The sequence below is a fragment of the Gobio gobio genome (genome assembly GCF_949357685.1).
Source record: "Gobio gobio genome assembly, chromosome: 24".
NCBI lineage: Eukaryota > Metazoa > Chordata > Actinopteri > Cypriniformes > Gobionidae > Gobio > Gobio gobio.
In genome coordinates this window covers 15,464,562-15,492,245 of record NC_137120.1, presented here as the reverse complement: position 1 = coordinate 15,492,245, position 27,684 = coordinate 15,464,562, and the positions used below count along the sequence as shown (strand labels likewise).

The following is a 27,684-nucleotide window of genomic DNA, read 5'->3' as shown; positions in this document are numbered from 1 at the left end:
AGCAGTAATAATAAGTACAACTGTTGTGATTACAGCATAAGTGATAACAAAGCCCCAAAGACCTATTACGTTTATCTTTACAACAACGGCAAAGTAGAAGATCGCCAGCCAGTCCATGTGATCAGTTCCTGCAACATGGACATCTACACCTTTCCATTTGATATTCAAAACTGCACCTACACATTTAACTCATACAAGCACACAAGTAAGTAATAACTGTTTTAGGCTGTCAATTAAAATATATAATCATGATTAATAACATGCTAACATTTGGTTCTGATTTAAGGAAATTAAAACAAATATAGGTCATTTGTGTGAGTGAAATTCAGCAGAATATTTAACTCTATAAGAAGTGCTCTTGGCGTTTTGCTCACAGAATAAATGGTTTCTCGAAATTGTACATCCACTGTGATTGATACAAATTAATTTCTCCCTTACAGTTAGAGACATTCAGATATTATTTTCAGAACCAGCGGAGGCCACTTTTCAAAAATCTCTACAGTACATGGAGACTAAAGGGGAGTGGCAACTGACTGACATTATCGCCAGAAAAAATGCCAACGCAACATATTTTAACATGGATGGATTGGACAGCTGGGATGAACTTGTTTACAATGTCTGTGTCACCCTCAATTATTGAATATTGTTGCTAAATACTGTTATAGCAAGACATTTTCTTACTAAGATTAAGTGATGTTAATTCATAGTTAGTTCAGAATTCTTAATTTAGAATTCAACTATTTTCTTGATTTGTGTTTAGTTTATTGTTCTAATGGTTGACACATATTAGGTTGTCCTGAAGCGCAGACCAACTCTATACGTGGTGAACCTCCTGATCCCCAGCTACTGCCTGATTACCATAGATCTGTTCAGCTTCCTCCTGCCTCCTCAAAACGTGGACCGTACTACCTTCAAAATGACTCTCATCCTGGGCTACACCGTCTTCCTTCTGCTTATGAACGATCTGCTTCCTGTTACAGGAGACACCATCCCTCTAATATGTCTGTTATCACTGTATTTAAACAGCAGGGTCCAAAAGTCTTGAGTCCACTTGTGATATGTGTCTGTATTGCATTTCATTTCATTCTAATAGAAACCTAACACAAATTAAATTTGTATTATCATTTCACACTTTGTGTAATATATTTCACATCTTTATTCTTAAAATCTTAACTTTACTTAAATTAGATTTTGAATCTCAGACTTTTGGACTCTACTGTACTTTGTACAAAATATATATAAATATAAAAAATATATACCAGTGGTTCTCAAACTATTCAGGCACCCTTAATCAAATCAGAATGTTCAAGTACCAACTATCAGCAACTATGTTCCATCTAACATTTTCATTATTATTATTTGTTTGTTTTTAACCCTCATGTTCTGTTGAGATTGATCTTTTTATTAGACCAAACATTTAGGTTATCGATATAAATCATCACATATTTTTTTAATTAACCTCTTATTTTCCAATTTAAATGTATTAATATGTTCCTCTGCTCTAAACAATATCCAGTAGGTGGAGAGTTTTTTAAGCTTTAGCTGATTGTACCATACAATAATCAAGTACTTTGCAGAAGTGTGACTGGTTTTTATTCTAGTAAGTTTATTTGGAGCAAATAGAGAGTCATAGCTTGAGGTAATTCATTAATTTTTCTTAATATTTTCTATGTCAGGGGCAGTGTTGGGCACGTTACTTTAAAAAAGTAATTAGTTATAGTTACTAGTTACTTCTTACAAATAGTAACTGAGTTAGTAACTGAGTTACATCATTATAAAAGTAACTAATTACCAGGGAAAGTAATTACTGCGTTACTTTTTTTTTTTTCCAAATGTTCAAATATGTCAAATAACTTGGATGCCCCCAATATAAGATATGTTAAATGAATGAATTGGACACTAAATAGAATAAATTATTATTATAAAACATTGTACATTAATGTACACTATTGTAATGTTGCTGTGGGACAATGTAAGAGACACCTATCAAATTCAATGCATTATTGTAAATATTATCAGTAGGCCTACTATAGTGTAAATATTGTGTAAATATTATCAGTACTATACTTTCCTTTGGTAGTGGAGCTCACGTTATCACCTGGGTTTTTAGCCACTAATTTTGTGGCATATGATGATGTGAGGCGCTTCAGAATCACTTGCCACCGGTGTGGAGAGACTCTTTCTTCCTGGGCATAAGTTGCATGTTACATAAATATTCTTACCTTTCACCTCAACGAGGGAAAAGTAGCGCTTATACTTCCAGTTTGCGAAAGCTACCTTTGAAGTCGTTGGACCATCGCTGAATGTGCATATGCGTGTGCGTCATTGGTGTGTGGGTGTGTGTGTGTGTGTGTGTGTGTGTGTGTGTGTGTGTGAACCATAGACCGTGAAAAAAATAGGTGTGAACTCAACCTATCAACTTCAACCTTGTCTCCCACCCACCAATCATCATCAGTTTGTGCACCACTGCACCCACCCCCAACACGCATGGCTGGTGCGCGCGCGCGCACACACACACACACACACACATGTTGCAGGTCCGACTGACAGAGAGCCTGTTCGGATGAAAAGCGCTCAATTATAGTAACGCGACTAACGCCGCTTTTTTTCCCCTCAGTAACGCTAACGGCGTTGTAACGGGAGGAACAGTAATTCGTTTGATTACTCGTTACTGAAAAAAATAATTCCGTTAGTAACGCCGTTTATCTGTAACGCCGTTATTCCCATCACTGGTCAGGGGTTTTTAAGACCACAAACAAAAGTAACATTTTCATAGTGGTCATTTGAAGCTCATCAAGTATCACAACATTAGTAACAGTCAAGAAGTATCCACCTGATGCTTTTCGGTGGATGGTATTCAGGGCATCAAACTGAACATGAGCGATGCTTAATGTTTTATATTTCTAGTGTCATGTTGTGTACCTTCTATACCACAGTTTAAGAACCACTGATATATTCATCAATAACTTTAATTTGAAGGTTGGGAACTCATGGTATTGTCTCCCTTTCTCCCTGCAGATGTGTTTTTCTCTCTGTGTTTAGTGCTGATGGTGGCCAGTCTATTGGAGACAATTGTTGTTACTAATATTCTTTGTGGCTCGAGTGACTATCCTCCTCTACCAAACTGGGTTAAAGTGTTGTTCCTGCATTACCTGGCACGAATGGTTTGTTTGGGCCAGAAACCCTCTGACCAGAATTATGCCCCTCAAAGTAAGTCTCATACCGGCTGAAAAAACAGGCAAACATTTTCTGCAAAAAACAAGCAAATAATATTAACACGGTTGGACAACTGACAGTATATAATGTGTGTATCTACATAAATAAATAAAATACTGAATATATCAAATACATTAAAATCAAAAGTTTAAAAAGATTATGCAGTATGTCTATTTACAACATATCAATGATGCATCTTGTGTTTATCTACCTATAGATCACATTAATAAATCAAACTATTTCTGCCAACAGAAAACACCAATGACATAATTTCCTGTTCATCTCAGAAAGAAATACACCAAATTAGAAACCACAAAAAAGGCATTAAAACACCACTAATTTTTGATGAGCAAGACTTAAAGGAGCTAAGAAGGCTACATGAAGATTTACTCACCATTCGCCAGCAAGTTGATAAGCATTTCTCCAGTGATCAGAACTCAGAGGAGTGGAAACACTTGGGCGAGGTCATTGATCGATTTCTGTTCATTTTGTATGTTGTTTTCCTCACTGTCAGCTTGTTCACCATACTATTATTCTGGATGTACTGGGTACAGTTCTGACAAAAAAGCATAATGTCCCGGCCAAGACTGTGCATGTGTAAATTCAGATGCTCGAATTCACTGCTCGAACTGATCAACTGCATACATGGACTCCTCATACAGTGTCTTTTGTTATACAGTAGCTTTTATGTTTAATTATAGACAGCATTTGGTAGTTGCTCATGCATGTGAATTATAACATTATACGCTTTTAATTAGTAATGGGTGGACCAAGGTTTATCAAATAAGAAATTTAGCCCACATTAGGCGACATTCTGTCCAATCCAGCCTTTAACCTAAAATTAATTTGAAACCTCTGGCTTAAGGCAAAAGAAGTATGCTACAAATAAAGGTAGAAAAAGACAAGCCATGAGAGAAAACTTGTTCAATGATCAGAAATTATTCTGGTCTTATGATAAACATTCTGTCCTCTAATTTGCTTCAGAGTTTATGAATCACTATAGTCATTAAATAAGAATTGGTGCATCTTACTTTAATTATGTTTTCTTTTGTTTTATATGGCAAAAAGAGTTTGATATCATAAATATTTCATTTTGCATCAATAAAGCAAGGCTGTGAAAACAATGCATATTGTGGTGGTTCCTTCAGTAGCAAGCTCACCACATAGTCACTAGAGGTCATCCTCACTCTTGTTCTGTTATTCTCTCATTAAACTTCCATTGCAAATGTATTACTTTAAAACTTTGTTCTTACAAACTGAGGAAGAAGACAAAATTATGTTCTATACCACTGCCACAGAGAACTTGCATGAGATTTTTTGATTTTTCAAAAAGGTTTATTACAGATAAATGTAAATACATTAAAATGCAAATATAAATCACATCATGTTTAAATAAAATGTAATTTCATTTTCAAACAATTTTTCTGAGGTATGTTTCTGAACATGCGGCCTCTGTACCCTTTCATAGAGGTATGTTGAATTATTAACCGTTTGTTTGCGTTGAATGCTTGCGTTTTGATTTAATTCTTAAATGATCCCTTTCTTCTTTTAGGCTGACTTGAGAAGTTTTGCACTCTGTCTGGGAAGCGGGTCAAACATTTATTGCTGCAGTATCTTCAATGGGCTGACGGCCGTGTTGGAACGGTGAATAACTGGTAAATGCAGTATGTTTTATTGAAGGCGATCAGTTATGAGTTGATGCAATTAGTACATAAGAGTTTCTTTGTTGTCAATATCTGTGCTCTTTGTTTATAGCATCAACTTTGTATCATGTTTGGGGATTGAGCATGGAGATTGGATAACTGTGCTGCAGTTGTACTTTCGCTAAAGTATGTTTTGTTTGTTTTTCTTTTATTGCGGTTTTGTATAGATGCGTATTAACATTTTTTTATTTGCGTGGTATTGCTCTCCTTTTTCTATTACAGTGCTAGTGGCTTTGTACAGGGCCGGGCCTGCATTGACACCTAACCTCCCTTGGTGTGGCTGATTTGGGTGGTGTGTGGCACTGCTGTGTGCTGTGTATTAGACGGTTGGCACTGTAAGGGTGATTTAAAGGTCCCATGCAGAGGTGGTAAGTAACGAAGTAAAAATACTTCGTTACTTTACTTAAGTATTTTTTTCTGGGATCTGTACTTTACTTGAGTATATTTTTTTTGCATTTACTTTCACTTTTACTCCACTACAATATTAAAGAAAAAGTTTACTTTTTACTCCGATACATTTCCCTATGCCCGCTCCAAGTATTTATTACACTTGCTTCCCAAACCAATGAAAAACGTGGTTTTCGTTTGAATAAAAAGAACGCGGAGGCGCCGCGACTCCGGCGAGCTCTTTGCCAGCATACGCTCACAATCGAGTCAGTTAACCATTGCGAAGATGGCCGCAGAAACCACAGGTGAAGGGGCAGCTCTCGCTGCCAGCAATGATCCAGAGATTCCCGACAGAGATCATCCATGGCCATATCTCAAGGATATGTTTGAATTCATTGAAGTCAAGGGAGATTCATATCGGCTGAAATGTCTTCTTTGCCTGCCACGGGTGAATGCAATATCAGCTTTCAAGAATTCACCCTCAAATCTGAAGAAACATATTGAGGTGAGTTACTATTGTTAGCCAAGTGATTTCATATTGAAATGTCAAACGTGGCTTGTAAACAGCTAGTTAAGGTTAGTCAAGTTAGCTAACGCATATTGATAGCTAACGGTATCTGTAACACACTAATATGCATTAATTCATGCTTAACTAATGCTCAGATCATGAGTTAATGTATGACTAAATCATTTATTAATGATCACTGCATAAGCAACTAATGAACATTCTATATGATTAATAGATTAAGTGATATATGAATTGATATTAATTAAATGTGTCATGTATTAATTCTCTAATAACATGTTATATTAACTAATAGTGTAAATTAATATTGTGGTAATTAACATGAATTTACACTATTAGTTAATAGAATGCTATTAGAGAATTAATACAATATGACACATTTAACTATTAACAATGTAATGATTATTTAATCTATTAATCATATAGAATGTTCCTTAGTTGCTTATCTTGTTTGATGCAGCTAATTATGGAACATGTCTATTGCTTGTTCAACCCCTATACTGCGTTAAGGTGCTTCATTATCATTTGTTCAATTAAAGCATTGCATATCACTCCCAAAACAACTGTTCTCTTTGATTATTGATATTTACAGTCAATTTGAATATTTACTTTTTACTTTCGGTACTTGAGTACATTTTAAATCGGATACTTTTGTACTTTTACTCAAGTGATTTTTGAATGGAGGACTTTCTACTTTTACTGGAGTCATTTTTTATTTAGGTATATATACTTTTACTTGAGTATAACTTTTGAGTACTTTTACCACCCCTGGTCCCATGGCATGGCATTTTTCTATTATTTTATAATGTTTCTGAGCTGTACTTATATTGTTAGTATGACTTTTACATCATAAAATGTCATAATTTAGAAATAAAAGGCATTTTTTCTCTACTGCTGTTTGCCCTGTGGCTTGAATGCCCTGCTTCAAGAGGCGTGTCTGCTGTGAGACTTCAGTAAAAACACCCACTGTTGTGATTGGCTGACATCTTTGCATTTTATATGAGCGGAGGGGGCGTGGTTTAACGAGGCACGAGCAGGCACGAGTCTGCCAGGGAGACGCATGGACCTGTGTTCACTTCACATCAGTTCTCAGCATGTCTGAACTGTTTTAGTTACAGCATATACTTTAGGTTATTAGTCTATTTCTAGTCGGAGGGACTGTCACTCATGTCAGAAAGTTAGTAACTTTAGTAAATTATGGATCAGCGCTGACTGGAGACGCGAACCGTTTAGAACGATTCAGTCCGATTTGGTGAACTGATTCGGTTCACTAAAAAGAACTGGTTCAAAAGAAAGATCGTTCGCGAACCGGACATCACTAATGTATCAGAGACTGAGCTCAGCGATTGCTAACAAAGTTATTTATAGTAACTACTGAGTTATGAGAGCGCTGTCAGTCAGCGCGAGTTTATTGTGTTTGTATCTGAGAGTTCTGAATAAACAGTCACACCGAGTCCGTCTCTTCATCATTATTCTACCAACTTTGTAACACATGCAAAGTACCATTACAGCTGTCGAGATGAACGAGTTAAAAGTAAGTGTTGATAATAGCATTATTTTTAAAATAAAAGAAAAGCGTCAGTGACGCGCGTTGAGTACACAGCGCAAACAAAGACACAACAGCAGTAATCGAATGTAATCCAGTTTATTGTGGGGAAAGCTGGCTAGCCCGGATATGCTCACGCTTACCCCCCTTCTGCTTAATCTCACGCCGCGTTTGGTGCCTCCGCTGTGGGCCAGATGCAGTACTGGGGGTCGGGGATGTTGAAGGCCGAGCTTCGGCGTGTGTGAGGTTTATCTCTGCTGATGTTGAGCAGAAACTCATGACTGTATGCACATTTTAGAACCGATAGACGCGACGAGGACGTACAAAAACACTGACTCACAAGATATAAAACACGAAAACACCGTTCTGTCGGGAGAGAGAGAAGCCGCTGAGTGTGCACGACTAATAAATAATTAGCTACACATCAGAAATCACTGATCACAGATCAGAAGGAACTGAAAAAAGACTTCTGTTTTCATTTGTACATCCAAACACTGAGAAACTGCCAGCGTTCACTCGTTCACAAGCAATGATGCAATGATCTCTCGAGCGTTTGCATGGGCGTGGCAGATTCTCTGGGCGGAGGAAAGGGAGGAAACCGCTCCTGCTTGGACGTCAAACCAGGCGACTTCAGGATTGGCTGGTCTGGCCTGTCATTTTCTCAAAGGCAGAGAAAGACAGCCAGAACTCGGGTTTACACCGATCAACATTTCTATCCACTTGGGGACAATATTCAGGCTAGGGGAACTCATATTAATGTTGAAAAACCTCATAAAATGAAAATTTCATGCCATGGGACCTTTAAAGGTTAACTTAAAGGTTTGAAAGTTCAACATTTCAGTTTCTAAAACTGATCCCACCAACTCTGCATAGAAGAAAAATAAACTTTTTCACTTTTTCAAAGATGGGTGTGTAGTAAAAGTCAGTTTTTCAGCCTAACAAGCAGGAAGCATTTATGAATTGTATTAATCCATTTGCGTAAATGATGTATTATTAATGTGTAAATATTAATGCATTTGTGTTTTGATTAATTAGGCTGGTCAAAAACATAGCTGTGGTTGTTCATTATGATACATTTTACGTCCAGCCTTATTAAATGTGGAAGAGTAATCTGAGTAGCCCAAGATTATTTGAATATATCATTCTTGATTAGTGCATACAGTGGACATTGATTTTCTGCATTTAATTTGAGCTATTCGGATTCGGTTACCATTATAATTTCCACCCACTCTAAAAAAGAAAATTGCGTTGATCAGACTTTGCCCTTCTTAGTGGAACTTCAACGCTGTGTCACTGGCATCTTCAAGACAGACTCCAAGGTCTCAGATGTGCTCCTAGGACCTCTTGCGAATGGTAGATAGGTCTCATCTGTCTGGCACCACACAAGGACTGAGACAACAAGGGTTTGGTTTAAAAAATAATAATTTATAATTGATTTGGTTATATATTGATAGTGTACAATTAAACTGTGTTAAACATTAAAAAGAAATGTGACATGAGAAAGGAAGACTTTCACATTGTTGTCACACCATGCAATATTAATGTCACATCCATACTACAATTGTAGACAATGCCATGTGTCTTAACCTCCGCTTTATGCAAAAGTATGTTCCACCACAGATACCCCAGGTACCATCACATTTATTTTTGACACACACTAGATATTTTGCATGTTGGGCTTATGTCTCAAATGTCTGATATTTGCAGAATGTAAAATGTTGAGTTTTGCAATGGTGTTCATGTTTGCAACCCAGCACAAGCCAGATGACTGATTCATATTTGCCTAAGCAAATCAGTTATTTTTATTTAGGATACATAGGATTCAATCTAGCACATTACCTGTCAAACTGAGAAATGATTATGAAATTTATCTGGGTCACAGATAATCACATTACTGACCAAGAAATATATGGATAAAGAACTTCTGTCAATATTCAAGGTAAGATTCAGCAATTAAGAAGGCGGGGTTATAACTTACGATAATTAGGATAGTTAATGGTTTTGTTTTAAAACTTTGAATTTACGCTTAAGCAGAGAAGAAATGGTAGCAGCTCGGTTTAACCCTGTTTGATGCATGAATTTTACATTTAAAAAAGAAAAAAACTATACAGTTACACAAGAAAGTTATACAAGATTCAACTCATTTTTTAAAGTCAGTTTAATGTAATGTAAATTGATGACTTAAACAAGTTGATTCTACTTCAAATTTGATTCAGCATTTTTTACAGTGTAGTTTATTTATTATTTATACATTATTTATCAAAAACTACAAGCTAATACACTTCACAGCCTTCTTTACACAGAAGATATATGTATATATAAAGTGGAGACCAAAAAGTCTCAGAACACTTAAAAAACTTCATTTTTAAATCCAATTTAATTTGAAAATTTAAAACACTTTTTTTTTTTTGCTTTGTAGCCTTCCAATAAAGTTAGTCTTAGTATTATTTGCCAACAATTATATCCCACTTTATATAGAGTCTCTTTAACTCTTTCGTTTAAAAAAAAAAGTTGCCAGCCACCGCCATAGTCATGCAATATATCAAAAGAAAGAGAACTGCTTTTAAAAAAAATAATAATAATTTTATTCTAGTTTGATGCATTATTTTTTTTTATCAACACTTGAATAAGAAGCAACATTTTGAACAAAAAGCTGAGAAAATCAAGTTTTTGTCAAAGACTACATCTAGATCAGATTCAGAACGATGATCAAACACAGATGGGCCAGATCGAGTTCATCAACACCCCTAATGCTTGCACAGTCCTATAGCTCGTTGGGTCAACATTTAATTTAGTAACATTAAGCAGCTTTGGTTTAAATTATGTTTAATGTTGATGATCCCGTTATTTTGCATATCCTCCTGGGACCCAGGAATAGACTTTTGTCCAGTGGACATTATATTTTAGTGAATATCTCTGACATCATAACATCACAGTTTTAAGTAAAGAGCTCACCTGGTGCTCACATTAAGAGCACATTCGGGGCTTTGCAGAGATACCAAATGTTTGGAGGTTTCACCAGGACAACAACTTATTCTTGGTCTTTAAAAACGGCTGACATTAATGTTTAGCTCTTATGGAAATATGATAATATTTTGTAATTATAATTTAAATCGGATTCATTTTCAAATTGTTTGTTATAAATCAACATCTCAGGAAAATGTTATGGGATTTCTAATCAAAATATGACTTTCTGTTAAAAAACAGAGCATTGATTTAATAAATGTCCACTGTAGTGGACGCCAGGACTTAAATCATGTTTATCAGGCATTTTGGAGACACAAAAAGTGAATAGGGAAAGAAATGACATATCAATATTCCTATGAAATATTAGATATTATTATTATTATTAAAATGTTGCCAATTATTACTCCCATTATTAAACTTCTTTTTTCATTACGTGTTGCACCAAGAACACATGAATATGCAAATTAGATGCAGTGTATAGATACATTGTATTGAATGGGAAAATCCAAGTATGGCCATTTTACCCACATATTGCATAAAGTAAAATGGTATATCAATGCATTTAGTTAAACAGTATCTTTCATAACATAGATCAGAATCATCTTTAAAATAAGTTTGTTTTAAAAAAAAATCTTGAAACCTAAAAATTGATTGGTGAATTAAAAATAAATGCCATTGTTTTTGCCTATACATGCAATTTCATGTCATTTTATTTTTTTAAACAACTGAGTCCTGGTGTCAGCTATGAGTCCCAGCCGCATAGGCAAGGCAGTCACCAGAAACAGAAAAGATTAGTTCATCTCTTGATTCTTTGGGTTCGAGTCGTTCGTTCAAGTCCCCATAGGCTGAATGCAGAAACATAAATGATTAGTTCATCTCTCGAGTCTTCGGGTACGAGTCTCGTTCTTTTGTCATGACGTGACAGCCGTGTTGGATACAGAAATTAGTTAATTCCCAACCTTCCTTACAAACAAGTGTGTAGGGTTTTTTTTTTTTTTTTTGGCTCAGTGTTTAGCTAGTATAATAACTGATTTTCCAATGAAGGCTGGATACATTGGTTGTTCAGACTGGATAGGCATAACATAAATGTTTATTGCACATATCTTTTGATAATTTTATAATAATAAATATATTACAACATGCAGTCAATAATATGAATGTAATATGTTGTGAGACACTGAACCGGGAAGCGGTCACGTGACAAAAGAACGATACTCTTACCCGAAAACTCGAGAGATTAACTAATTTCTAATAATTTCTGTTTCCGGTGACTGCATAGCCTTGCCTCTGGGGCTGGGACTTGATAAACGAATGACTCGAACTCGAAGACTTAAGAGGTGAACTAATCAATTCTGTTTCCAGACTGCATGCATTGCATATGAGGCTGTCACAGCCCTGATCCGACACTGATCACGGAACTTACGGCTCGAAACCAAAGACACGAGAGATGAACTTATCTTTCCTGGAAACAGATGTAATTAAATGTGTAGTGACAAAAGAAATAATTATTTGGATCGGGAGGTGAGGTGAACTAACAGAATGCATACAGAGCTAGTGTTGTTTTCGTCAACGAAAAGTATGACTAAATATCTTCGTCAACGAACCTTTATAACGTGACGAAAACGAGACGAGACGCAACGTAAATGCTGGTCATGTGACGATGACGAATAAAAACGAGACTAAATGTGGTTCACAAAATAAAAACTATGCTAAAATGTCTCTTCATTTTCGTTGACGAAAATGAGACGAGACGAAAAGTCGTGTTTTTATTTTGCAGTATTTCTGTGCGTCTGATTCAGGGGCTGCATCAGGTCTCACTGCGCAGACGCAGGTGACATCACTCTCTTCAAACCCCACTCGCGCGGCGTCTCCGGTGAGTGAACGGGCCAGTCGGGGTTCGTAAGCCCTATTCGGACGGTAATTGTTTGTCCTGCGGTCGTAAGGTGTCTTCATCATTTACAGGGGCTAGTCAGTGATTTTATTGTCGTCTTAATACAGAATATCAGTGTTTTTCTCCCACCACCCGTGTAAAAATCTCCGGCCGAATTACCTAACTGAATTACTGTTTGACAAACACCAAGGTCGTGGGGTGCCGTCTGAATCCACATCTCTGAGTTTTCAATCACTTCAGAATTCACGGTTTATATCCTTTTTGGCCACTGCAGAGCACCGTGCGGTTGTGCTTCGCTGTTATCTGGATGCATTTTAAAGATCTAGACTTTTATTACTGAAATATTGGTAAGTATTTACAAGAGCAAGATATTTCATCACCGCTCAAAGAAAGAAAGAAAGAAAAGCACGTAAACATTTGAAATGTGCCGTTATAACGGCAGCAATTATATATGTTAAAATAACCGCAGCATTATGAATACCTCATAAGCGAATAAGAGGCTATATTCACTTATTTCCACTCATTTCCATGTGGAATAAAATTACATCCTTTATTTTGAGATAAAATACAAGACAGAAAAACATTTTAACTATAATGTGGGTCTAATTTTATACATATTTAAATAATTAAATAATAATTTGGATATTATTTTCCTATTATTAAATTAAATATGCATTTATTCTTATTAAGACATTTGGAAAAACTTTTATTGAAGTGGAAAATAAAACGGGTGTTGTGGAAATGTGGCCACAAAAATCACAGGAAAAAACACCACAAACCTTAAGAGACATCTCAATGTTTTTATTTATTTTATTTAAATGTATGTGTGTGTCCTTTTAACATGTTTAGTTGGTAAAATAAATATGTTGTAACTTCAAATCAGAGCGTCTTCCGTGTCTGGAATGGATGTATTCTTGAGTCTAAGGTAACAATAATATAATAAGATAACCTTGTTTGAAATGGGTTTGGCTAAAAGAAGATTTTGGTTTTGTCTATAATACGTACTTATACTACATTGACTGGGTTAAATAGAATTGCATTACTAAAAAGAGACTAAAATACAATTTGCATTGACTAAAACTTGACTAAAATGTCATCAGTTTTCGTCGACTAAAACTAGACGAAAATAGTCATAGATAATTCTGACTAAAATAAGACTAAAATGCTCAGACTTTTAGTCGACTAAAACTTGACTAGACTAAAAAGAGTATGACTATGACTAAAACTAATAAAAACTAAAATGACAGCTTGACACAAAGACTAGACTAAAACTAAAATGAAAACAGGCCGCCAAAAACAACACTATACAGAGCCTGAAGACCCAGCTAAGCAATTAATTAATACTTTCTTTCTCAAAGTTTGGTCATGGCTGCATTAGCTTATAGTTTATTTTTTATTCCAAAAGTATGAAATGTGTTGAAAAATTGAACATGTAACATTTTATTTATATTCTGCTGGAATTAACGAAATGACTTGAAAAAAGATTTGTTCATTTTGATGAACGAGATTCAAAGATCCGAGTCAGTAAAATGATCCGAACTTCCCACTACTAATCGCTTGTTGTTGTTTTGCGTCTTTTTTGCCCGTGTTTTGATTGGGAAATTCTGTACTCATTAGGAAGATGTGTAATAGCGCCCCCTAGTGTATAACAGTGAAAACCCGGAAACCCGGAAAATTCTGTGTTTGGCAATACAACATGAACACCATAAGTAAACTGTACCGGACAATGTATGGTAGTAAAGACACATTATAGAGCGGAACCAAAAATCATTTGTTTCACTCACAAAGAGCATTTCATGTATGTCTAAGCCTTAATACTTTACTAGATTAGATTAGATTCAACTTTATTGTCATTACACAAGTACAAGTACAAGGCAACGAAATGCAGTTTAGGTCTAACCAGAAGTGCAATTGCAGCAAGTGCAGGATATACAACGTTTGCATAAGTGCAGGACATGGATATGTACTGAATATATATAAATATATCTATAAATAGAGAGATGGTTATTACTATAAACAGAATTTACAGGTGAATATGTACAGTGAATAATATACAGATGGTTATTACTATAAACAGAATATACAGGTGGATATGTACTATGAATATAATATAATATACAGATGGCTATTACTATAAACAGAATTTTACAGATAGAGGTATACAATGATATGTTAGGCTAAAATGAGGAATATGGCAGTGGATCAAGGTAGTGCAATAAATTATGGACAGAAGCTATCCGAAAAAAAGTGTAAAAGTGCAGCGGAAAGTGATTGCATATTACAGTTAGAAGTACGGTGCAAAATACAAATGTAAACAGTTGGTATTGTAAATAACAGTCGGCAGTGCAAATGAGAATAATCTAGTTACGGTGTGGTAGTGCAAAATGCGCAAGTAAACAGTTGTTACTGTAATAAACAGTCGGTAGTGCAAATAACAAAGTGAAGGCGGATGTGAGGTAGGAGAGTTATCAGTATATGAGGGGAGTGGATCAACTGGGGTTTGAGTTCAGTAAAGAGACAGCTCTGGGGAAAAAACTGTTCTTTAGTCTGCTGGTCCTGGTCCGGTGGATCCTGAAACGCCTGCCGGAGGGCAGGAGGGAAAACAGTCTGTGGGCTGGGTGAGAGGAGTCCTTGAGGATGCTGCGAGCTCGATGCAGGCAGCGTTTCCTCTGGATGTGCTCGATGGCAGGTGGTGGAGTCCCTGTAATGCGCTGGGCAGTTTTCACCACCCGCTGCAGTGCCTTGCGCTCCGCAACAGAGCAGCTCCCATACCATACTGCCACACAGTTGGTCAGGATGCTTTCTATTGCGCAGCGATAGAAGTTCACCAGGATAGCTGCAGAGAGCTGATTCTTCCTCAGTGTCCTCAGGAAGAAGAGGCGCTGGTGAGCCTTCTTGACCAGGCTGGAGGTGTTGGTCGTCCACGACATGTCCGCCGAGATGTGGATCCCCAGGAACTTGAAACTGGAGACACGTTCAACAGCCATTCCATTGATGTGGATGGTGTTGTGTGTGCCTCTTGACTCCTTCCTGAAGTCCACGATGAGCTCCTTCGTTTTGGTGGTGTTGAGGAGCAGGTTATTTTCGGTGCACCATGTGGCCAGGTGCTGGATCTCCTCCCTATAGGCAGTCTCATCGTTGTTGCTGATGAGACCAATCACCGTTGTGTCGTCCGCAAACTTGATGATAGAATTAGATCCATACACAGGCTTGCAATCGGCGGTGAAGAGGGAGTAGAGAAACGGGCTTAGCACACAGCCCTGTGGTACACCAGTGTTAAGAGTGATGGATGTGGAGCAGGTGAATCCTGAACGAACATTCTGGGGTCTGTCAGTTAGGAAGTCCAAAATCCAGTTACACATTGAGGTATTGATGCCCAGGTCTCCAAGTTTGGCTATTAACTTTGTTGGGATGACAGTGTTGAATGCTGAGCTGAAGTCAACAAACAGCATACGTGCGTAAGTGTTTTTATTGTCCAGGTGAGTGAGCACAGAGTGCAGTGCCATGGAAACGGCATCCTCTGTGCTCCTATTGCTGCGGTAGGCAAACTGGTGTGAGTCCAATGTACTAATTGGACCTTTCTGTGCTGCAAATATATACATATACATTTATCAAGGACTGGTCTGGTGAAACTGTTGTTAGATCATTGACACCTTCTTATTGATTTATTGCAGATTTGATTGTTTCATGAATAAAGAAACAAATGTTTATAATTGTCATTACAGGATAGACAATGAATTTCAAATCTTCTACAACTCACTTCATCTTCACCTGCTTCATTATGCAATGTAAGATAATCAATACAATAATCAAATCCAAAACATGAGCATATCATAAAAATAGCCTGTCGTTCATGGCCTCTAGGATTGTTATACTTCTTTATGGTTTAGTATGCATATACTGTAGCTTGTTTCTGTCATGACTAACTTCATACTGTCTTCTCTTTTTGGGACTGAACCCTTATGGCAGCTGCACTCATGAGATCTGCAGACACAATAAACTGCTCTCAACCCAACGCAGAGTCTCTCCTACAAGCACTCAGAGAGAGTGTTTTCAACAAAACTGAAGTGCGGCCAGTTATTAATCCAAAAACGCCTACAAAGATCAGTTTGGGTTTCATATTATATGCCATTTTAAATGTGGTGAGGAACTTTCCAAAGATACAAATGCCAGTATGCAGTGGCATTACATTAAAATTTTAAAATGGCTAAATATAAATTGTGGATGTTTTCCCTTTTAGGATGAAAAAGCTCAAATCTTGGAAACATTTATCTGGCTGTGGTTTGTAAGAGCTTTACGTATCTATAATGAACTGTCAACTTGCCATTTATTCTTTGCCTTCAATTCCTAAAATCTTAAATATGTTATTTTGATAGTCGTAAAATTGTTTTTAAAAAGTGTTTATATTAAATAAATGTAAAATTAATCATAATAAATAATGATGATATTTGCGTTTTGAAGGACTGGAATATTGAAGGTTTGAAATGGGATCCTGTTGAATGTGGAACAGACAGAATCACACTGCCAAGAAAAACCCTCTGGAGGCCTGATATTGTCATGAATGAATTGTGAGTTCCAAAATATTATGCTATTTGGCTTTTTTACATAACATAACTTTCTTTAGTGTATAATGCTGCTGTTTGAGCATAAAAAAGGTCTGCAAAGTGACAAAGCACAAAGTCACTCCAAAGGAGTTATTCTAAGTGTCACTGTTTCTGAACTCCCTGAAACGCCTCCATTGAAGTCTTCAGTTCCCTTTTGGTCGGTCACTCTCGACATCACATCAGGGAGTGACCTGACAAATTGGGATCTCGCTTGAGAGTTAAGCACGCTGAGGCAGCATTCGTGGACACGTCATGTCCCCACTACAGGAACATGACCATTGCTGTGTTAAGATCGAGACTTGAGAACCTCACTTGGGGTGGAGTCCCTTTGCCTATTCCCCGATCTAGCTGTGGTTCTGATGGCTATCATAACGGTCTACTTCGGCTAATTGCATGGGTGATCTGAGGATTACAGTGAGGGCTTTCCCGACAAAAGCACCAAAGGAATTGCACGAGGGTAGTTCCAACTCAGGTGTTATGCAGGAACTGCGCACAGCGACGGACCTCGCTCTAAGAGCGACAAAAGTCACTGCACTTTCACTGGGTCAGGCGATGTCCACGTAAGTGGTCCAGGAACGGCATTTCTGGCTGAACCTGTCTGATATGCGGGAGACAGGCAAAAAAAATTTTTTAAACTCCCCTATCTCCCAGACCGGCCTCTTCAGCGATATGGTCAAGAATTTCGCCCAGCAATTCTTGGCTGCCCAGAAGCAGACTGAAGTGATCAAGCATATCCTGCCCCAGTGGCCAGTTGCTGCCTTCCCCTTGCAACCAGCCGCAGCTCCTCCACCTGCTTGACGCCAAGCTACGTACAACAGGCATGCAGTCTCTAGCATTTGGACGGATCCCCAACTGTATTTGCATATCAATTGCCTCGAGTTGCTAGCAGTACGTCTTGTGCAGGGCCGCCTCAAAAGGCTGCTACATGTCAAGCACGTACTGGTCCATATGGGCAGTATTGCGACAGTTGCGTATATCAACTGCCACGGTGGTCTATGCTCCCGTTGCCTGTTGTAACTTGCCTGCCATCTCCTCCTTTGGAGTCAGAAGCATCTGAGGTCGCTTCGTGCCATTCACATCCCAGGCGTGCTCAATTGTGCAGCTCTCACGACAGCCTGCACTTCCAGGAGAATGGAGACTCCATCCCCGTTTGGTCCAGCTGATAGACACCATCACTTCAGCTAGAGCCCCCTCTACAAGGTTCCTCTATGCGTTGAAGTGGAACCTATTCATTGAGTGGTGTTCTTCCCAACAGGAAGACCCCAAGAGATGCCTCATCAGGACGGTACTTTCCTTCCTGCAGCATGGGTTGGATGCTCCCTCCACCCTGAAAGTGTTTGTTGCCACGATTACCGCGCATCACAATGCAGTTGAGGGTAAGTCCATAGGAAAGCACGACCTGATCGTCAGGTTCCTGAGGGGTACGAGGAGGTTAAATCCTCCTTGACCTAGCTCTATACCCTCTTGGGACTTGTCTCTGGTGCTTAGAGCACTTCAGAGGCCACCCCTTGAACCTTTACAGTCAGCTGAGTTAATAATCCTGTCAATGAAAACAGTATGCCTAACTGCATTGGCTTCCATCAAGAGGGTAAGGGACCTGCAAGCATTTTCGGTCAACGAATCGTGCCTGGAATTTGGGCCGGCTGATTTTCACATCATCCTGAGACCCTGGCTCGGATATGTGCTCAAGGTTCCTCCTGAGCAATGGCTCAAGGTGCCTCGCTGACAGATACTGTATATGTAGAGCTGCAGGCTGGGCGACACCCAACATGTTCGCTGGGTTTTATAACCTTTGTGTAGAACTGGTATCCTCCTGAGTACTCGCCCCAAGTGGCCAGTAGTGCTAGGAACCCATTCAGTGTCAGCTGCTGCACCAATCCCCTCTTGTAGACTGGATATGTGCACTTATTTGCTCCAGTAAGTTCCCCGGTTGCCGAACTCTGTAAAATTTCTCCATCACCCTCTGCAGTCAGACATAGCTGAGTGTCTGACGCCAGGCCTAACACTCGTATGCATTGGTGGAACCTGTGCTAGGCTGGGTGCCCATATGTTGTGATCCCTGCGACGATCCCATATGTGTATTTTTTCACGGTATGGCTACCCTGTCTGCTAGCCAGTGTCTTTCCCTTGGCTGAGCCTGCTCTGCCGTCTCTGTCTGTGTAGTTCTCCTCCCTAAAACTAGACCAGGAGCCACCCCAGAGACATTCCATATGTTGTCCTGCCCTAATAAGCCAGTCCATATGTGTAACTTCAGGAACAGCAGTGATTGACTCTATCTGTATAAGTCTTCTGCCCCAAACAGGTGGGGGATTGCGAGGCTTATGCAGGGCACTGGTAGGCCAGCAACAATGGCTTTTTAGTAGGGATCCCAATTCGACAGGTCACTCCCCGACATGACGTTGAGAGTTACAGACTGAAAGGGAATATCTCAATTAACTATGTAACCCTCGTTCCCTCAAGGAGGGAACGGAGACGTCACGTCCTGTCGCCATTGTTGCTGTACCACCACTGAGGCCGAACGGCGGGTGGGGCGTCAGATGCAAGAGTTTTCATGCCAATGTGCATTGGCTCATTTAGTTACACTCAAAGTGGATTGGTCTCTCAAGCAAGATCCCAATTCGGCCGGTCACTCCCTGACATGACGCTGAGAGTGACAGAGTGAAAGGGAACGAGGGTTTCCAGGAACAAACACATCACAATATTATTCATTTAAATATTTCCCGCCCAAGACATATGCCAGGGGTGAAAAACTAGCTTCAACCAGCTTTAGCTTCAACCCTAATTAAATGCACCTGATCCAGCTAATCATGTCCTTCAGGCTTAAAACTACAGATTTGTGTGTTGGAAATACACTCTGCAGGGCTGTGGCCCTCCGGTTTTGCACCCCTACCATACACAAAATAAAGGGACGAGGCCTGGTTGAGTTGCTTTAGTAATGTGCTGAAACTCACAGTTATGGTAAGGGGTGTGACATTTCTGACCCACGCTGGAAGGGGTTGACCTATCACAACATACTGATCCAGCCAACCAATCAGAGCATATTGTGCTTTTTGGAAGGAGGGGCTTTATAGAGACAGGAACTAAAAAGAGTGACTGACAGACCGGACAACAGAACTGAAAACTGAGGGGCAGATGGGAGACAGCGAGGGCTGGGTAGTATTCGTGGCCGAGGGCTGGAGAAAGGACTGAGGAGGAACAAAGGGACTGGCAAAAAACTAAAAATTCTGGTCAAAAGTCTGGAAAGAAGGTGGAGAGGGAGGCTGGGCAGACCAGTGAGTTCAAAATAGAACAGATAGGATCAGGTTGAATTAAACAGAATAGGGGATCTTCCTCACCAAAATCAAAATAACTCATAATAATTCAGAAATAATTCATAATGCAAGCTAGAAACTCACTCTCAGTGTCGGGAGTGTGGGCGGGGTTCCATCCTACACTCATCACAAGCTCCCTCAGCGACGGATGATGCAGCTGGCTCGCACACCTGGTCAGACACGCAAGGCTCCAGCTCTGTGGCGTTGTCTAGCTCAGTCGTTCTTTTAATCGCTGGCTTCTGCGTCATGGTCACTGCCGTCCCTCGCTGTCTGGAGATTCCTGGCTGGGCACTAGATTGGGAGTGGGGTTGGTGTCGTCGTCGAGAAGTCAGACTCTGGAAGGCAATCCACATGATGCCAGCACCCACTCCACAAATGCGGCGAAACTCCCTCGTGTTCCCTCGCTGGACAACTGCCTTTGTCAATTCGTTGAATCCTTAAAAAGTAGAATGAACAAAGGCAGTTGTCCGGGACATTCGACTGATGTGGTAGGTCAAGGAATTCTGTCATGTGCCTCGAGTGAGCAGGTTCCCTGCTCAAGGGAAATTAAAAGGAACAAGGGAGAGTCCATCGTGACAGGGAAAAAATAAATACAAAAAACACTGATTCAAAGCAAAACAAAAACACGTCGCAATAACTATCTCACCTTTTTGGGTCCGGTCTTCCATCGCGGTTATGCTGCATATGAAGGCATGAAGATGAACATTAAAGGTTCACACAGTACGTAATAGTATCCACAAGATAAATCTAAACAATGAAGAGCAAGCAAAACACAACCATACATGAACGAGACCGGACAACGGTGAATTGAAAACACAGGACTTAAAAACACAGACAAACGTGGTGTTTAACACGGCTGACAGTGATGACGAATCAAATCAGTAACTATGGTGACAACTAGTGGCGGGAAATGGTGCCAAACAGGGTGATTGTGACAATAGTATGTGCAAAACAGCATTATCTAACAATGACAAGTCGACTCATTAACTTAAAACACTAAGGAAATCAACTATTCTACCATATTAATAATCAACTATGTTAGTAACAACTTGTCAATAACTGTAATAATAAGTACAACTGTTGTGATTACAGCATAAGTGATAACAAAGCCCCAAAGACCTATTATGTTTATCTTTACAACAACGGCAAAGTAGAAGATCGCCAGCCAGTCCATGTGATCAGCTCCTGCAACATGGACATCTACACCTTTCCATTTGATATTCAAAACTGCACCTACACATTTGGCTCATACAAACACACAAGTAAGTAATAACTGTTTTAGGCTGTAAATTAAAATATATAATCATGATTAATAACATGCTAACATTTGGTTCTGATCTAGGGAAAGAAAAGCAAATATAGGTCATTTGTGTGAATGCCGTTCAGCAGAATAGTATATATAGAACTCTATTAAAAGTGCTCTTGGCGTTTTGCTCACAAAATAAATTATTTCTCGAAATTTTACATCCACTGTGATTGATGCAAATTAATTTCTCCCTCTACAGTTAGAGACATTCAGATATTATTTTCAGAACCAGCGGAGGCCACTTTTCAACAATCTCTACAGTACATGGAGACTAAAGGGGAGTGGCAACTGACTGACATTATCGCCAGAAAAAATGCCAACGCAACATATTTTAATATGGATGGATTGGACAGCTGGGATGAACTTGTTTACCATGTTTGTATCACCCTCAATTCCTAAATATTGTAGTTGCTAAATACTGTTATAGCAAGACATTTTTTACTAAGATTAAGTGATGTTAATTCATAGTTAGTTCAGAATTCTTAATTCAGAATTCAACTATTTTCTTGAGTTTTGTTTTGTTTATTGTTCTAATGGTTGACACATATTAGGTTGTCCTGAAGCGCAGACCAACTCTATATGTGGTGAACCTCCTGATCCCCAGCTACTGCCTAATTACCATAGATCTGTTCAGCTTCCTCCTGCCTCCTCAAAATGTGGACCGTTCTACCTTCAAAATGACTCTCATCCTGGGCTACACCGTCTTCCTTCTGCTTATGAACGATCTGCTTCCGGTTACAGGAGACACCATCCCTCTAATAAGTCTGATATCACTTTATATAAACAGCAGGGTTCAAAAGTCTTGAGTCCACTTGTGATACACTATATTTCCAAAAGTATTGGGACACCCCTCCAAATCATTGAATTCATGTGTTCCAATCACTTCCATGGCCACAGGTGTATAAAATCAAGCACTAGGCATGCAGACACTTCTACAAACATTTGTGAAAGAATGGGTCGCTCTCAGGAGCTCAGTGAATTCAAGTATGGTACCGTGATAGGTTGCCACCTCTGTCCATTCATGAAATTTCCTCACTACCAAATTTTCCATGGTCAACTGTTAGTTAGTGGTATCAAAACAAAATTGAAGCAATTGGGAACAACAGAAACTCAGCCACAAAGTGGTAGGCCACGTAAAATCACAGAGTGGGGTCAGCGCATGCTGAGGCGCACAGTGCACAGAAGTCGCCAACTTTCTGCAGAGTCAATAGCTACAGACCTGCAAACTTCATGTGGCCTTCAGATTAGCTCAAGAACAGTGCATAGAGAGCTTCATGGAATGGATTTCCATGGACGAGCAACTGCCTCCAAGCCTTACATCACCAAGTGCAAAGCAAAGCGTTGGATGCAGTGGTGTAAAGCACTCCGCCACTGGACTCTAGAGCAGTGGAGACGTGTTCTCTGGAGTGACCAATCACACTTCTCTGTCTGGCAATCTGATGGACGAGTCTGGGTTTGGCGGTTGCCCCGGAGAATGGTCCTTGCCTGACTGAATTGTACCAAGTTTAATGTTTGCTGGAGGGGGGATTATGGTATGGGGTTGTTTTTCAGGGATTGGGCTTGGCCCCTTATTTCTACCAGAAAGACTCGGGAGGCCAGATGAGTACAATGAAGTAACACAGTTATTAACAGAATAACAGCAATTATTATATTTAGTGTTTCTTTGGCGTAGGCCCCTTCCGTAGCTCCCGTCTCGAGGGTAACGGACTCTGCATTTCCTGCCTGAAGATGAAGGTAGGGGCGCCATCCTGGTGGTGGTGGGGAGCATGGAGGTAAATGTTGGCGTCAGCATCTGTGAACTCAGACATGTGTGTGTTAGTGACCCTCTTTTATACTCTGAGGATTAGGACATGATTGGTTAGGTCTGGATGTGATAAGTGACGTAACATTGAATCTTCCTGGCAGAACTTTACGCTAGAGCTTTAATTTCCAGTGAAAGGAACTCTTAGTGCTTCAGCATACCAAGACATTTTGAACAATTTCATGCTCCCAACTTTGTGGGAACAGTTTTGGGATGGCCCCTTCCTGCTCCAACATGACTGCGCACCAGTGCACAAAGCAAGGTCCATAAAGACATGGATGAGTGAGTCTGGTGTGGAGGAACTTGACTGGCCTGCACAGAGTCCTGACCTCAACCCGATAGAACACCTTTGGGATGAATTAGAGCGGAGACTGCAAGGCAGGCCTTCTCGTCCAACATCAGTGCCTAACCTCACAAATGCGCTTCTAGAAGAATGGTCAAAAATTCCCATAAACACACTCCTAAACCTTGTGGATGGCCTTCCCAGAAGAGTTGAAGCTGTAAAGGGTTGGCCAACTTCATATTAAACCCTACGGATTAAGAATTGGATGTAATTTAAAGTTCATGTGCATGTAAAGGCAGACGTCCCAAAACTTTTGGCAATATAATGTGTGTGTCTAATAGAATTCTAATATATCAATATATATATATCTCAAACTTAACACACATTACATTTTTATGATCATTTTACACTTCATGTGACGTTTAATTTTTTTTTTATTGAAATCTTAAAACTTTACTTAAATTAAAATTTGAATCTCACTTTTGGACCCTACTATAAAATATATAAAAAATATATAATCAGTGGTTTTCAAACTATTCAGGCACCCATAATTAAATTAGAACGTTCAAGTACAAACTATAGGCAACCATGTTCCATCTAACTTTTTTCATTATTATTATTTATTTGCTTTTTAATCCTCGTGTTCTGTCGATATTTTCCTTTTTATGAGAGACACCAACAATGTAAGTTGTGTGTCAATATAATATAAATTTTTAAATTAACCTTATTTTCCTATTTAAATTTGATTAATATGTTCCTCTGCTCTAAACAAAATCCAGTAGGTGGATATTATTGAAGCTTTAGCTGATTTCATCATACAGTAATCATGTACTTTGCAGAAGTCTGACTGGTATTTATTCTAGTAAGTTTATTTGGAGCAAAATCATTGAAAAATACAATAAAACAAAGAGGGAGCTTTTTATATAAAGGGTTTTCTAAGACAACAAACAGAAGTAACATTTTAATGGTGGTCATTTGAAGCTCATCAAGTATCACAAGAGTAGTAAAAGTCATGAAGTATCCACCTGATATTTTACAGTCTATTAAAATGGTCTTCAGTTTATCAAACTGAACATGAGCGATGCTTAATGTTTTAAATTTCTAGTGTCATGTTGTGTACCTTCTATACGACAGTTTAAGAACCACTGATATATTCATCAATAACTTTAATTTGAAGGTTGGGAACTTATGGTATTGTCTCCCTCTCTCTCCCTGCAGATGTGTTTTTCTCTCTGTGTTTAGTGCTGATGGTGGCCAGTCTATTAGAGACAATTGTTGTTACTAATATTCTTTGTGGCTCGAGTGACTATCCTCCTCTACCAAACTGGGTTAAAGTGTTGTTCCTGCATTACCTGGCACGAATGGTTTGTTTGGGCCAGAAACCCTCTGACCAGAATTATGCCCCTCAAAGTAAGTCTCATACCGGCTGAAAAAACAGGCAAACATTTTCTGCAAAAAAACAAAGCAAATAATATTAGCACAGTTGGACAACTGACAGTATATAATGTATGCATATACAGTAACATAAATAAGTAAAATACTGATTATATCAAATATATTAAAGTCATAATTTTTTTTTTTTTTTAATATGTAGTATGTCTATTTACAACATCAATGATGCATCTTGTGTTTACCTACCTTTAGATCACATTAATAAATCAAACTATTTCTGCCAACAGAAAACACCAATGACATAATTTCCTGTTCATCTGAGAAAGAAATACACCAAATTAGAAAAGCCATTAAAACACCACTAATTTTTGATGAGCAAGACTTAAAGGAGCTAAGAAGGCTTCATGAAGATTTACTCACCATTCGCCAGCAAGTTGATAAGCATTTCTCCAGTGATCAGAACTCAGTGGAGTGGAAACACTTGGGCGAGGTCATTGATCGATTTCTGTTCATTTTGTATGTTGTTTTCCTCACTGTCAGCTTGTTCACCATACTATTATTCTGGATGTACTGGTATAGTTTTGACAAAAAAGCATAATGTCCCGGCCAAGACTGTGCATGTAAATTCAGATGCTCGAATTCACTGCTCGAACTGATCAACTGCATACATGGACTCCTCATACAGTGTCTTTTGTTATACAGTAGCTTTTATGTTTAATTATGCACAGCATTTGGTAGTTGCTCATGCATGTGAATTATAACATTATACGCTTTTAATTAGTAATGGGTGGACCAAGGTTTATCAAATAAGAAATGTAGCCCACATTAGGCGACATTCTGTCCAATCCAGCCTTTAACCTAAAATTAATTTGAAATCTCTGGCTTAAGGCAATAGAAGTATGCTACAAATAAAGGTAGAAAAAGACAAGCCTTGAGAGAAAACTTGTTCAATGATCAGAAGTTTTTCTGGTCGTATGATAAACATTCTGTCCTCTAATTTGCTTCAAAATTTATAAATCACTATAGTCATTAAATAAGAATTGGTGCATCTTACTTTAATTCTTTTAATGTTTTATTTTGTTTTGTATGGCAAAAATAGTTTCATGTAATAAAGCAATGCTGTGAAAACACATAATGCATTTCATGGTGGTTCCTTCAGTAGCAAGCTCACCACATAGTCACTAGAGGTCACCCTTTCTCTTTTTCTGTTATTCTCTCATTAAACTTCCATTGCAAATGTATTACTGTAAAATTAATGAAAATTATAGCCCATGATTTACTCACCTTCAAGTCATCCTAGGTGTATAAGACATTCTTCTTTCAGGCGAATACAATTGGAGTTATATTAAGTCCTTGCTCTTCCAAGCTTTATAATGGCATTGACCCGATGGGTGGATTTTGAAGTCAATAAAAGTGCATCTATCCATCATATAACTGCTCCACACGGCTCCGGGGGGTTAATAAAGGCCTTCTGAAGCGAAGTAGCACATTTGTGTAAGAAAAATATCCATATTTAAAACGTTATAGACTAAAATAGCTGAATGAAATGTCGACCCAGGACGAGCTACAGGAGTGTGCAAGCGTTAAAGCAGTGGTCACCAACCTTTACAAGCCAAAGATCCCTGACCTCATCCTTGATGAAAGGCAAGATCTACCTATAGATTTTTCATGACCGATTCAGAGGTTTTTTTTTAATTTCTGAGACCATCTGTCATTTTTTTCTTGCAAATTTATTTGTTATTTATTTGCTCTATAACAGGCCAAACTGACCTTAAAAAAAATTGCCATTTGAAATGTGAGGCAACCACTGCATTTTAATTACGATCCAAACAAAGATACACATAGCATGAGCAGTTGTTTTTTATTTAAATTATTGCATAATTTCAAGACTTAAGAGTAAATACAGAATGCTCTGACTTTAGCTTTGTGAAATTGTAACATAAGACACACCTGCACAAAACAAAAACAGATGGACTGAATAAAAATGCTAATTCACTCTCTGACAGTAGGAGGTGCTTATGGAAAACAAGTGTTTATTTGTGTACCGCTGTAAAATGCCATAGAAACTATTCTGAAGACAGTCAGTTTTGTTCAGGGATACATTTATGTAACCCCCCTTGCCCCTTCCCCAATTCAATGTCTATATTTTTCTTCCTATATTTCAAGCTTCCCAAAGAGTGATCTTGCTGGGCCTATTAGGCTGGTCCACTTCATGTGTTTTTACAGATCAGATATTTATCTGATTTATAACCATTCCATTTACACTTGGCCACATAAATGTGTCTCCACAAAACGGATATGAATCCAATCTTCAATTCCCACGCTATATCTGTTCACATCATCATGTATATGAGTTCACATCACCAACATTTTATTGATTAACAGTTAATTCAAGGACCACGAAATGAGAGAGAGAGTGGCATAAGAACGGATCAATTAATTTATTTACCTTTAATGATGATGATGATTGTGTATTGAGCGTCTGCAACTTTTACTTTAATTTGCGTCTGTTTGCTGAAGAGATATTCAGCTGATCGTCTGCGGCGATGCGTGCTGCAGTTGCGCTGTCAAATCTAACTATAACATCGATCGATTTGTGCTGTGCGAATTTTGAGGTTGCAGAGAATACATTTTGGGAGCATATGTAGCTATTTCGTGCCTTGATAATGTGTTTGTAACGCTCGTACACAGAGAGGCCGGATAGCTGGCCTGAATGGTTGTAGCCAAGTGTAAGCAAAACTCACGTATCTG

The 27,684-nt window shown here is 38.6% G+C and overlaps 1 protein-coding gene across 1 annotated transcript; it reads left to right on the top strand.

Annotated features, from left to right (window-relative positions):
* Positions 1–5,592: 5,592 nt before the first annotated feature.
* LOC307120157 (5-hydroxytryptamine receptor 3A) lies at positions 5,593–26,057 on the top strand (the record flags this gene model as incomplete). The annotated part of the gene is made up of 7 exons (XM_079807044.1): positions 5,593–5,811; positions 16,698–16,804; positions 21,244–21,413; positions 21,657–21,832; positions 22,009–22,219; positions 24,760–24,951; positions 25,221–26,057. The coding sequence occupies 7 exons, from the start codon at positions 5,593–5,595 to the stop codon at positions 25,529–25,531; spliced, it is 1,386 nt and encodes a 461-aa protein (XP_079663170.1). The 3' UTR covers positions 25,532–26,057.
* Positions 26,058–27,684: the final 1,627 nt, after the last annotated feature.